This window comes from Ostrinia furnacalis, unplaced genomic scaffold, assembly GCF_004193835.3.
Source record: "Ostrinia furnacalis isolate ACB-3 unplaced genomic scaffold, ASM419383v2 OfSCF0069, whole genome shotgun sequence".
NCBI classification, from domain to species: domain Eukaryota; kingdom Metazoa; phylum Arthropoda; class Insecta; order Lepidoptera; family Crambidae; genus Ostrinia; species Ostrinia furnacalis.
The window spans coordinates 1,241,062-1,255,251 of record NW_021130308.1 but is presented as its reverse complement, the minus strand read 5'-3'; the positions used below and the strand labels follow the sequence as shown (position 1 = coordinate 1,255,251).

Below are 14,190 nucleotides of genomic sequence, written 5' to 3'. Positions count from 1 at the left end.
CTGTTTATTTATAGATCGTGTCATCCACGATGACGCGTCTCACCAATTTTTAGTCGAGGGAAGCGCGGGGTGCGGGGAGTTTGATCCGAACAATTCGAGCGTCATTATTGTAGTGTGCGTGTGCCAGTAAGTACCGATAACACTCACACATTCGCGGAAGAATGGTGGGGCGCGTCTAAATACATGCACACTAGCTTTTGCCCGCGGTTCCACCCGTGAGAAATTTAGTTTGTCACAGATCGTCATAAATTATTTATAGCCTATATGTTATTCTGGGTTATAAACAATAATACTGTAAAGTTTCATCAAAATCCGTTCAGCAGTTTTTGCGTGAAAGAGTAACAAACATCCAGACATCTAAACTTTCGCATTTATAATATTTGTAGGATTAGCAAAATTACTATAGAAAACTACGAGTAATTTAGCTAGCGACATGTAAACCAAACCTAAGACACCAAGGTTCTTTTAGCAGCTCAGTAGCGTGCCAAATGAGATATCGGTCAGTTGTGCGCAAACTTTTCTGAACAACCTTTTTCGCGCGCAAAATCAAAAATGGCCGCCTGAAAAAGTGAATATTCGCGGGATTTTTAAATCCGTTTGAATCGGAAACAATTGTGAGTGGTTTATGGTGTATTTTGGGTTATGGTGATGGTGGAAGAAGGGTGGATGGTGTAGTGGATATATTTTTTGGATTGGGCCTGTTTTTGGATTTGAATGGAGTCACTTGAAGGTAGGTTTTGGAAATTGGCTTTTATCACCTGTCTAACTACGCTGAAAGGAAGTCGAACCTTAACTTCGAACTCAATGTTCTTCTGATCTATTTCGTTGCGGGTCCAATGACAGTTTAACTTTCCCCTGGAACAAACCCGTTGCGACTTATGCTATTAAGGAAAAATCTGTAAAAAATTAAGATGTACAGGAGGAAAAAATAAGGACAGTGTAAGTCACTCTGGTACAAATCTGTGTAGTTTGATCACGTACTCAAATGATATCATGTATCATTCATTAACACAGCTTGTAATTAACGTATCCTTCTATGTAGTAGTTCTTGTAAACAATAGAATAGGATACAGAATTGGATATCATAACACACAAACTTAGTGTACTATGATGAATAGTTATCATTGTAAATTGTAAGCTAAATAAAGTGTTTCTTAATAGGTAGCAGACCATAATCTCTATCATCTAAATAATATAACTCAAAGGTGACTGACTGACTGACATAGTGATCTATCAACGCACAGCCCAAACCACTGGACGGAGCGGGCTGAATTTTGGCATGCAGGTAGATGTTATGACGTAGGCATCCGCTAAGAAAGGATTTTACAAAACTCCATCTCTAAGGGGGTAAAACGGGATCCACGCGTACGAAGTCGCGGGCGGCCGCTAGTTACCTAATAATTCCAAGGCAATCTGTTAGCGATGCGGTTTGCTATCTTTCATCGTACGGTCAAATCGCATCAATTCAATATAGACCGCCAATCAGTCAACAAACCAAATACATTTCATACATGATGCGGGCTGCATTCGCATTCAGTGTGGCAAATCCTTCAATTCAGTCATTCATTGTATTGCGTTGCGATATCTTTGCAAAAACTTTTACAAAAATATTTGCGGAACGTATAATTTTAGTAGGAAGACCGTACTTATTGATTTATTTTGCAAAAAAAACTCACCTGACCTTTGACTTAGACCTAGACCATAGACCCTTACCAGGGCACCCTACCACCACCTCAAGACAGCATATGGGCTGGTACTTGAATAAACATAAGTGTACATATTTTGAAACATCACTGTGAGCAGCCTGACACATCCATATTGCAGATGACTGACAGATCTTTGACATTATCAAGCTCAATAATTAATTAATTGATGGACATTGAATTTGAAACAAAGAGCGGGGGAACAAAGGCATAGTAATTAGCAAGTTGGCCGCTGGGGCAGGAAAGTTCTTGAGTGGCGACTACGAGCTGGAAGACGTAGCGTGGGCAGGCCTCCCACTAGGTGGACCGACGATCTGGTAAAGGTCGCGGGAAGTACCTGGATGCAAGCGGCGCAGGACCGGTCTTTGTGGAAGTCCTTGGGGGAGGCCTTTGTCCAGCAGTGGACGTCTTTCGGCTGAAACGAACGAACGAACGAATTAGCAATTAGTATCTTTGGAGATAACGCCAGAGTTACGATGGGTCAAATAGGGTATAGTGTTTGTAGGGTAAAAGCTTTATTTTGTATCTGTACTTTCATAGAAAAATTACATTTTCACAATTAAAACACTGAGCCGGTTTTATAGGAAATCAAGAGGAAACGGTGGGCAAAATGGGAATAGAAAAAATAATACTTACATTTGAATTATTTCATTAAATTCCTACCAGTCTGGGGACAAGACTGGTGGGGAAAACGGGAATTAACAATCAACCGGAAAAAAACAGGAAATTCTTTATGTAACGGATCGAAATGACAATATTTTATTAATGAACATACACTGGAGGGGATAATACGGTTAGTTAAATGAAATTACAAGTTTTCATAAAAGTCTCAACAAAATAGAAAACAAAACAAGTAAAAAAATCTTGTAGAGTTCATATTTCATGCGGTTATACAAAACAGTGACACCTGTCACATTTCCAACGTAAATAAAAGATTCTCAAAAAAAAAACTAATGAAATGTTTTTCCACATCNTCATCTTCATAGAAACGCACGGGCGCGGTTTGTATGTGAGCGCGCCAACACGTATGCGGCGCGCACGCACACACTGACAAAATTTAGCGGGGATTAGCGGGGAGCCAGTCGTGGTTGCGCCGAATTTTGTCAGTGTGTGCGTGCGCGCCGCATACGTATATTGGTGCGCTCACATACAAACCGCGCTCGGTGCGTTTCTATGAAGATGACCTACTCATTTGTATTTACTCTGATAATACTGCTGTAGACTACTCTTCAACGACTTTGTACTAAACGGTCTCGATAACATTGTAAAATATAGAATAGATAAAATTTCATACAGTCCACTCTTTTCATTTATAAACTTCCACTACACACACTATTGAAGTAACATTTGGTCTAACGCTTAACTGAGTGCCTGAGGTATGGGTGTTTTTTGTATCGTCAAATGTCAGCGAGACTTCAATTTCGTATGATATCTTGTTTATGTTACCCCTCCCGTGCCGCTCTCATACCTCAGGCACTGACTTAGTTATGCACAAGCTGTGAGAAATTACTCATAAGTAGTGATTCAATCTTCGACTTCACAAATCAATGTGATTCATGCCCGTATCAGGCCTGTTCATCTCCGCGAGTTTACATCGAAAACAAAACACGCAGGATGGCCCACCTACAGGATACTATTCGACAAGGCTTCACATACGAGCAAACATTGACTCACGCACGCGTATTCTTGGTATTATGGAAGAAAATGGTGTATTTAACTGTGCAGTATTAAACTGCCTAAATAATAATAAAAACACAGAATGTACTTTTTTAAGTTGCCTCAAGATCGTTCGTTCGTCGTCGTCGTATGTGAATACGGGCGTAAGTGTGTTCCTGTTTACTATAAAGATAAGCGTATGTCTTTAATGGTCCTTCGAGCCGGATCGTAGATATTATGTTCGGCTACCCGTAATTCGCATTTTCTTTTCTATCTGTAGAATACAAGAGTAATACAGCAAATACTGTTAAACTGTCAAGCTCACCCGGCTCGGCAGCACGTCTCGGCGTCGCCCTCGCTGCGGATGGAGTCGCAGGAGGCGTGCAGCCAGCGGTTGCAGGCCTCGCACTGGATGATCAGCTCGCCGTCCGAGTATGGCTCCGAGCACACGCAGCACATCACCAGAGACGCGCACGGGGCACACTCTGAGGGGATATTATTACAAAAATATTTTTAAATCTCTACAATGCCGGTTAAAACACTGCACTGCGCTTCGTCATGTAGGGCACCTGTCGAAATATTGTCGACTTGCGCAGGGAAGAACACATTAGGAGCCGCAATAGTGCACGGGTTATTTATTTATCTTTTTGTGTGTCACGTGGTAGCGTGTCGTCGGCAATGACAAATGACTGTCTTGACTTGAATCTTCACATCAAGGCAGTTATACACTGCACAGCGCTTCCAACGCAAATTCGAACTCACGTATAATAACGAGGCATCAACACGTTAAGATCCGCGCAGTAGCGCATGTTATTAGTCTTTGTGGGTGCCAGGTGATGACGTAGTCATCGCCATCGCTGGCTAGCGCAGCTAGTGACGTCACGTACCCGTGTAGTTGTCGCACCAGGCCAGCGTGTCGCGGGTGCCGCACACGAGGCAGCGGCGGCAGCGCTCGCAGCGCCACGGGCCGCGCGGCACGTCGGCGAGCGGCGGCGCTAGCTAGTGACGTCACGTACCCGTGTAGTTGTCGCACCAGGCCAGCGTGTCGCGGGTGCCGCACACGAGGCAGCGGCGGCAGCGCTCGCAGCGCCACGGGCCGCGCGGCACGTCGGCGAGCGGCGGCGCTAGCTAGTGACGTCACGTACCCGTGTAGTTGTCGCACCAGGCCAGCGTGTCGCGGGTGCCGCACACGAGGCAGCGGCGGCAGCGCTCGCAGCGCCACGGGCCGCGCGGCACGTCGGCGAGCGGCGGCGCTAGCTAGTGACGTCACGTACCCGTGTAGTTGTCGCACCAGGCCAGCGTGTCGCGGGTGCCGCACACGAGGCAGCGGCGGCAGCGCTCGCAGCGCCACGGGCCGCGCGGCACGTCGGCGAGCGGCGGCGCTAGCTAGTGACGTCACGTACCCGTGTAGTTGTCGCACCAGGCCAGCGTGTCGCGGGTGCCGCACACGAGGCAGCGGCGGCAGCGCTCGCAGCGCCACGGGCCGCGCGGCACGTCGGCGAGCGGCGGCGCTAGCTAGTGACGTCACGTACCCGTGTAGTTGTCGCACCAGGCCAGCGTGTCGCGGGTGCCGCACACGAGGCAGCGGCGGCAGCGCTCGCAGCGCCACGGGCCGCGCGGCACGTCGGCGAGCGGCGGCGCTAGCTAGTGACGTCACGTACCCGTGTAGTTGTCGCACCAGGCCAGCGTGTCGCGGGTGCCGCACACGAGGCAGCGGCGGCAGCGCTCGCAGCGCCACGGGCCGCGCGGCACGTCGGCGAGCGGCGGCGCTAGCTAGTGACGTCACGTACCCGTGTAGTTGTCGCACCAGGCCAGCGTGTCGCGGGTGCCGCACACGAGGCAGCGGCGGCAGCGCTCGCAGCGCCACGGGCCGCGCGGCACGTCGGCGAGCGGCGGCGCTAGCTAGTGACGTCACGTACCCGTGTAGTTGTCGCACCAGGCCAGCGTGTCGCGGGTGCCGCACACGAGGCAGCGGCGGCAGCGCTCGCAGCGCCACGGGCCGCGCGGCACGTCGGCGAGCGGCGGCGCTAGCTAGTGACGTCACGTACCCGTGTAGTTGTCGCACCAGGCCAGCGTGTCGCGGGTGCCGCACACGAGGCAGCGGCGGCAGCGCTCGCAGCGCCACGGGCCGCGCGGCACGTCGGCGAGCGGCGGCGCTAGCTAGTGACGTCACGTACCCGTGTAGTTGTCGCACCAGGCCAGCGTGTCGCGGGTGCCGCACACGAGGCAGCGGCGGCAGCGCTCGCAGCGCCACGGGCCGCGCGGCACGTCGGCGAGCGGCGGCGCTAGCTAGTGACGTCACGTACCCGTGTAGTTGTCGCACCAGGCCAGCGTGTCGCGGGTGCCGCACACGAGGCAGCGGCGGCAGCGCTCGCAGCGCCACGGGCCGCGCGGCACGTCGGCGAGCGGCGGCGCTAGCTAGTGACGTCACGTACCCGTGTAGTTGTCGCACCAGGCCAGCGTGTCGCGGGTGCCGCACACGAGGCAGCGGCGGCAGCGCTCGCAGCGCCACGGGCCGCGCGGCACGTCGGCGAGCGGCGGCGCTAGCTAGTGACGTCACGTACCCGTGTAGTTGTCGCACCAGGCCAGCGTGTCGCGGGTGCCGCACACGAGGCAGCGGCGGCAGCGCTCGCAGCGCCACGGGCCGCGCGGCACGTCGGCGAGCGGCGGGCGCGCGCAGTAGGTGTGCCACGTGGTGTCGCAGTCGTCGCACAGCAGCAGCAGGTTGTCGTCGCCGCGGCTGCCGCAGCCCTCGCACACCGTGCAGTCGAGGCAGCGCCAGCCCAACGTCACTATCACTTGGGACACCTGACGAACGAATCGTTTTTTAGGTTAGTTCTGTCATGGAAATCAATAATGCTCACTTATCACTGTTTGATTCAAAGGGAAAGCACTAGTGTCTTTCGAGTGTCGTAGTCTTGCCAGCGCCTGCGCAGCGACGGAAAGAGAACGAGCCGAACGCCGAAACTACGCAACGCTAGAGTCGATTCCGCATGGCATCAATGCTACGTACGGGACGATCGAAAGTAGCTAGTTTGGGGAGGCTAAAATAATTATTGGCTTAAAATCTATTACAATGAGAAGTATGGGGTTGTTTCATTGACGTTTTACTGCGCGCGTAAGCTGCATTTAAACACAATAGTTTCCGAGTCTTGACATCCTAATACATACCTTAATATTAACGCAATAAGGGTGATACGTCTGTCCGCACTGCGCGCAAGCAATGAGGCAGCCCTCGGAGTCGGTTCCGACGGCGCCACACATCACGCACACGTCTTGCGTCAGCACGAACTTGTCTTTGCTCGAACAGAGCACCAGTTTGTTCTCCATTGCTGTAACATAAGAAAAAGTTATAGATGGATGTGTACGAGTCAACTNTGAACGCGAAAGTTTAAAATCTTATATTAAGGTACATGGTAGCAATCCCGTCAGTAATAATAATTATATTCTGGAGCTGTTTGAAGCTGAACCCGTTACCTGAAAAGTGACTGAGTGACTTGCGCTGCTTCTTCTCAGCACTGACCCATTTATTGCCGAAGCAGTGGTAGGGTTAAAACAGGGACGTGTAAAAGGGCTTTAAAAAAGCTTCCTGAAAAAATACAATTAGTTTTATGAGTTTTCATAGAAGTAAAAGTCCGTACTGTCTTTGTGGAGCCTCTTTTTCATGTTCACATGCGTGGGCTTATTCCATTATTCCCCGTTGACAATCCCCGTCAAAACAAAAAGTTCACTAATCCCCGTTAACGCCAATTGCAGCTTATATTAGGATTTTATTTTGAATGTTATGGGGATTAATGAACTTTTTAGTTCATTATTCCCCGTTATAAGTTCCAATTTAACGTTAACGAGGAATAGTGAACAAAAAGTTCACTAATCCCCGTTGACGGGGATTGTCAGCGGGGAATAGTGGAATAAGCCCATGCGTGGTATTGCATCAGATGCGGCGGCGTGCCTCACTCGGCGCTAGTCCGCGTGTGGATATGTGCGCTATGGCGGCCGGCGCCGGGGGCGACGGCGCTATTGGACGCCGCGTTGCGCCCGCGCGATCTTTGGCAGCTGAACGAGTTCGCGCAGCACCAGGTAGCTACAAGTGTTAGGTAGGAACAGATGCAGCATCGTACATCATTCGGCGCTAGTTCCCGTGTGGATATGTGCGCTATGGCGGCCGGCGCTACTGGACGCCGCGCTGCGCCCGCGCGACCTTTGGCAGCTGAACGAGTTCGCGCAGCACCAGGTAGCTACAAGTGTTTGGTAGGAACAGATGCAGCAGCGTACCCCATTCGGCGCTAGTTCCCGTGTTGATATGTGCGCTATGGCGGCCGGTGCCGGGGGCGGCGGCGCTACTGGACGTCGCGCTGCGCCCGCGCGACCTCTGGCAGCTGAACGAGTTCGCGCGTAGCTTACAAGTGTTAGGTAGGAACAGATGCAGCATCGTACCCCATTCGGCGCTAGTTCCCGAGTGGGTAGAGCGCGCTATGGCGGCCGGCGCCGGGGGCTGAACTGAACGAATTCGTGCAGCACCAGGTACGGTACTATTCCCACCTCTCGTTCCTACCGCTGCAACTCCTGTGTAGCCAGGATCTACATCTTGACCGCCAATGAGGATCAGTACTGTTGTAGAAAATTCAATAAAACTAGTATCTACGTTAATCTTTAAGACATAAGAAAGATATATCTTTTTGAATTATCCAAATCGAACCATTACTTACGAAGATATTAAGTAAAAAACACAGGCCGTTTTTGCCGCTAAAAGTCAACGTACGCAGGGCCGCGTGACGTCACTATATCCGAATCGAGCGTAGCCGGCGTACCCAGCGTGCCATAATCCGGCTGTATCTCCAGGTCACCTAGATACATTCCATAGCAGCTGTAATAGACATTTAGGTACATACATTTACCAATTTTGGTGATAAATAGGCATTTTGTATTAGTTTTTGTATGACGCCTGAACTAAAACAAAGGGTAATATTTTGGTGTTATACATAGATTTCGAATATAAAAAATATAAAATTTAACTAATTAAGACATGACAAAAAAACTGAGGTATGTCTCGTTTCTGTCGGGCCTGGGTCACAGATGACCGTTCTTCTTTGACTTTGACTTTGATCTTCTTCGCCTCGTCTGCCACATGTTTTAAAAGTTGTGATTTTGAATTATTTTGGAATGGTGTCAAATCTATTATTTTACAATTAAACTTGTGCAGAACGAAGACTGGGTCCAGCAAATGAGTGCGGCGATTCGCGCGTCGTCGAGCGCGCCTCTGCTGAGCTATGCCGCGCTGGGGGCGTGGCTGGTGCGGCGTGAGCTGGCGCCGGCGCTGCTGCCGCGCCTCGAAGCGGCTTTGCTGGCCCAGCGCGCCGGCAACCAGCGCATACACGTTGCCAACGCGCTCAGTGTAACTTTTATATTTTACTAGCGGCTGCCCGCGACTTCGTACGCGTGGATCCCGTTTTACCCCCTTCATCTACATAGATTATTAGTATTATACTTGAAAATATAAGTAAAACTAATAATAATTGTGTAAGAATCATGAAAATATCTCTTCAAATAAAGATTATCGCGCCATTTTGATCGGTGTAGTCACGACAGTCATTCGGAATTTTATTATTCATACTTGATGGCAACATTCACGGTTTGCATTTATTAATCACCGGATTCCACACTGGTGATCGCCTGCAACATCACTCAACTCATTAAGAGCGTTTACGTCTAGCGTGGCATGTCAAGTTTAGGTAATTTCGATGCTATTTTTATTCACACTAAAATAATTGTGACTGTGTGCGTGTTCTCACGCTCTATAGTCAAACCAAAATACTTTGATCCACCATCGTAAAAGTGTGCCAGGCTGTCAAGTGACAGCCCAAAGAAACTATNTTATTTATGCCTATAACATATTTGTAGTATTACTGGTTAATGATTGTAACGAGTTGAAAAAGTACTGTTTTTGCGCCAAACGGCGTAAACGCTCTTAACGAAAATAGTGATTCTCGTATTCACAAACGATGCTTGCTTAAGTGAAGCAGCAAATCGAACGCACAGCGTTGAATAGAGCTCTGTGATTGGTTCGTGTGTCACCCTGTGCGTCCACGCGCACTGTGAGACCTCAGAGTTTGTGAATACGGGCGTATGAACCGTTTTTCACATCATTAACGAAAATAGTGATCACTTAATGTATTGGCAGAGTTCTTCCACGAAAAAAGTGTTTTGCGCAAAAACAAAACATTATGACAAGGTGAACAGTCTTATGCAGTTGTAAATGTGGTCGATTTTGGAGTAAAAATATAGTCTGATACGCTGTTGACTGTAGGACAGAAATAGCTCCAATTCCATTAGGCACGCCTTGTGACGTCACGGCCCTAAACGGTGACTCATGATACAGATAAGACCACACTAGGGCTTTTTATCAGACTTCTAAAAATAAGGCTCAATATGAATGAAAAAAAAATGTATAAATCTAAATGATAAGAGTGCATTAAACTTTATGTTTCGCTGCGCGACCTAAATATTTCTTGTAAATTGTATCCCATCAATATACTAAACGTTCGTCATCACCATTTCAGCCACTGGACGTCTTATGTTGGACATATTATGTCCACCTTGTGTTTTCCGGTACGTGGCCTCCACTCCAGAACCTTGCTGCCCCATCGACAGTCAGTTCTGCGTACTATGTGCCCTGCCCATTGCCACTTTAGCTTGCTAATCCGTTGGGCTATGTCAGCGACTTTAGTTCGTTCACGAATCTCCTCATTTCTGATTCGATTTCGTAAAGAAACACCGAGCATAGCCCTATCCATAGCACGATGTGCAACTTTGAGTTTCTGTTATTTGCCTATAGTAAGAGGCCACGTTTCCGAATCATAAGTCATAACTGTTGAATTGTTTGTTTGTTGAATTCAGTTAAAAATATGCTTTTAAAATCAGAGGCAATATTTTTGTTTACCTACCGGATCCAACTGATTATGTTGTGTGTCCTTTATGGCGTCTAGTCAGCAATGAGTCAGGCAGGGGAAGTGATATGCAGCTATCATTAACTCGATGACAGTATGTTGCTATGCTATTAAAGACAATGCAGTGGCTTGTCATGGTCTCTTCGTATATTTCAGCCAAATAACGTCCACAGCTGGACAAATCCCTTTCCCACCGATTTCCATAACGTCCTGCGCCGCCCGCAGCCAGGTATATATAGCATAGCCCACAGAATTGCTATAGATTTTTTTTATCCACAACGAGGAAGCTCTTGGCCTGTATCTCACCTGATGGTAAGTGATGATCAGGCCGAAGGTGGAAGCGAGCTTCACCCGGTTCAGATCGTTTTCTCCAGGAAGACGCGTCGCACCATTCTTCCGCTAATGTTTGTGTGTTATCGGTGCACGCTAAATTATCTATGAGTGCACACGCACACTATAACAATGACGATCGGATTGCTCGGATCAAACTCCCCGCACCCCGCGCTTCCCTCGACCAAAAATTGGTGGGGCGCGTCTTCGTGGATGAAATGATTTATAACATAAAGTGGCAGTGCCAGCAGCAAAATTTCTCGAATGGTGATCACGAGCTTGAAGTCGTAGTGTGAGCAGGCCCCCCACTAGGTGGACCGACGATCTCGTGAAGGTCGCGGGAAGTATACCTTACCTGGATGCGGGCAGCGTAGGAACCGGTCGTTATGAAAATCCTTGAGGGAGGCCTTTGTCCAGCAGTGGACGTCATTTGGCTGAAACGATACATTAGTTACATTACCCTCAATTACGCAATCTAGTCTAAAAATAAACTTCCACGCATCAAAACATTCCTCTGCACTCATTATACTTCTTTTATCAGTCAGGTATACTAAACACTATCTCTTATGTAGTTAGGAATAAGTACTAATTTGAAACAAAATTGTGTAGCAGATAGACTGTACAGTCAGTAGGGTTTCTGATTTCTCGACTTATTTTTTTTCTCGAGTTTCGAGAATTCTCGAGGCCAAAGTCTCGAGTTTTCTCGGGTCTCGAGTCTTCTAATGAAAACTGCTGAAATCGGTTGAAATTTCATAAAAACACAGGTTTTTTTTTAAATCTAATATACCTTCTTTTATGCACTACAATCAATATTAGAATTTAGTACCACTTATTTTGGTAAGGAAAGAAACAAGAAATAAAATCTTCTTTCATAATTAATATTTACTAATAATCATAACAAAAGTTATAAAGTCGCGTGTACTTTAAGGATAAATAACAATAAAAATCTGGAGCTACAATTGAATCACTTGTTTTCTAAAGAACACAAGTCCAAATAGCAAAATTACGATAAATAGTTTTTTTTAAGAACAAAAAAACGATTTAATATTTTTTTAAATTTCTTACAGATAACGACTTGAATAAACTTTACGAGGAGGCACGAGTACCTAACCTAACGTCTGTTAGGTAAAGTTACTGTCTAGTTAACAAATTTTTCAGTCTTTAAATCGGTCAGAGTTAAAAATACATAATAAATATACTCGTTGGTGAACATGAACATTATTATTACTTAGTTTCGATTGAGAAATTAAATCAGTTAAAAAAGTAATTACTAGGCCAGTCTAAAAGCAACGTTGACCTATTAAATAATTTAAAACTTACTTTTGTCTAAGAAAATAGGCTTTCAAGAATATTAAAGCTTCAAAATCGAAACTCGAGAATTCTCGAGCTCCGGTAATTTTTTTCTCGTCTCGAATGAAGCCAAATTTCTCGAGTTTTCTCGAGTTCGAGAAAGCTCGAGCAGAAACCCTAACAGTCAGCCTCAAATTCGTGACACCCAAAGTGGCCAAAAAGTTGATAACACAACCTTATTCCAATTGTAACAAAGACGTGTTGCGAATTTTTTGACTACTTTGTGTGTCACGAACTACTTGACAGTTTGACACTGACTGTACACGAAATATAATTATGTCAGCCCCCAAGACATTATCGGCGTCGGCGCGTCTGATCCAGCGGTGCTTTTGTGGCTAATTGGTGCGAGTAGTGATGGGAAAAGGGGTCATGTCGATATCGATAAAGATACCCTAGCACCGCTCGTGTTTTGCTCTTGACCGCTCAAAAGTAGACCAGTACCTATGCTTAGAGCCATGTTTACATTAAATGTCATCGCTAGCGAGTGCGTAAAAAAATCTATGAAAATTTTAGTTCTTGAATGTATCCGCTAGGGACTCGGATAAGTATAGTTTGGTCCGTGAGCACGTAGAATTTTGTCTAATGACCTCAAGCTACCCATCCTTATTGCTCGCGCGTAATTATGTTGCTATCGAGCTCGCACACTCACTGCGGGTGCCAGTCGCACAGTCGCGACAGCAATATAATTACGTGCGAGCGATAAGGATGGGTAGCTAGGGGTCATTAGACAAAATTCTACGTGCTCACGGACCGGGCTTTAGTAATGATATTGGAATTAAGGAATGGCGGTTATAATGCGATAAAGCTATTAAGTATTTATACTCGTATGTGTACATAGAGATTTAGAATGTCATTGCCGAAGGAAGGATCAATATTAATTATTGATATCATTATTACTGATAATTTCTTGTCCGCTGTAGTTTGTGCTAAGTTGACTAAACCGGCAAGTGTTTACTGTTTAATATTGTATTTTTGGAAATACTGCTATGATTGTCGTATTAATCGCTGTTAGCAATTTAAATTATGTCTCTTATCTTTTTTCTGGCTAAAAATAATAATTATCTAATGATTTGGACTTTGAATTAACATAAATTTTATCAACAAATAACACCGCTAAAAGTTGCTTTGTAACGTACCGCAACATTTATGTCATCCTTATCTATGTTTCTTATTACGCCAATGACATAGACTTTTATCGACAGTCTATCGACATTGAGTTATTACAACACTGCCTGTATACAAAATCGTTATCGTACACGTCATTTGTTGAATTGTACTGACCTGCATGCTCTGAGAATGTTTGGATGACTTTATGACGTAGTGAGGCAAGAAATAAATGCCTTTTTTAGACTCCTCGCAAACTGCAGACTTTTTGTTGGCCGATAGTTGGGTCGGCCTCCATTTTGCATGAGGAATCGGTCGAGTCCAAAATGGTGTAGTGTGCGCACTTCCATGCATGTTCATGATGAACATGTACGATGATGAATCATCATACTGATTAACAGTCGGTCATCCAATTCTTTCTGTATTATCAATATTCGTTCAGTTGTATTTATTTATTACTTTCTTAATGAATTACATTTATTTTAATACTGAATGCCGTATTCAAATAAACGTAATTCATTATGATGCGTTATAAAATATTTTATCAATTACCTAGATCTTATTGCGATTATTTGCACAGAAAAATTATATCATAACTTTATTTACTAATACATCATTAATATTTATATCGTGCGTATAATGTCAATAAAAAAACTCTTCGTTAAACGTGTTGAAAGTTTAAACAAATGTTTGTGTAAACAATTTTTTGCTACGCAATTATTTCATAAAACAATCACTTTCATCTATTGATTACTTTAATTTTTTTTTCATAGGCATAGCTAAGCTAATTAAAAGTTAATTGGTGTTTTTCTGAGGTTTTTTCTGTAACAACTAGTATTTTTAAATGTTTTTATAGAATCGGATAACATTTTGTCACGACTCACGCACGAGTAACAAATATTTTTACTGTCTCTATTTTTTGTTATTTACTTATCTTTATGCGGTTCAATAAAGTCGGCATATCAAGCTAAACGTTCATGTAATTGTAATAGACAATATTACAACAAGTAGTTTTCGTTGTAGTTAAACTACTTTGCATGAGGACGTCAGAAAAAAATTAACTTGATTTTTGAATCTCAAAATTTGAACGAAAAGAAAGA

General features: G+C 45.6%; 1 protein-coding gene across 1 annotated transcript; it reads right to left on the bottom strand.

The window, feature by feature from the left end:
- Positions 1–3,680: 3,680 nt before the first annotated feature.
- On the bottom strand, positions 3,681–7,025 carry LOC114366331 (histone-lysine N-methyltransferase 2C-like). Its single transcript, XM_028323192.1, has 4 exons — positions 7,001–7,025; positions 6,531–6,691; positions 5,924–6,167; positions 3,681–3,844 (listed from the first exon to the last, which is right to left on the bottom strand). Exons 1-4 carry the CDS (start codon positions 7,023–7,025, stop codon positions 3,681–3,683), a joined length of 594 nt encoding a protein of 197 aa, XP_028178993.1.
- Positions 7,026–14,190: the final 7,165 nt, after the last annotated feature.

Excerpts from the sequence above, each read along its gene's own strand:
- LOC114366331 (XM_028323192.1), bottom strand. The coding sequence starts at position 7,025 with ATGAAAAAGAGGCTCCACAAAGACA. Across the intron at positions 6,692-7,000 it reads AAAGAGGCTCCACAAAGACA|CAATGGAGAACAAACTGGTG; the intron begins GTACGGACTTTT and ends CTTATGTTACAG. Across the intron at positions 6,168-6,530 it reads CTTATTGCGTTAATATTAAG|GTGTCCCAAGTGATAGTGAC; the intron begins GTATGTATTAGG and ends TTCGTTCGTCAG.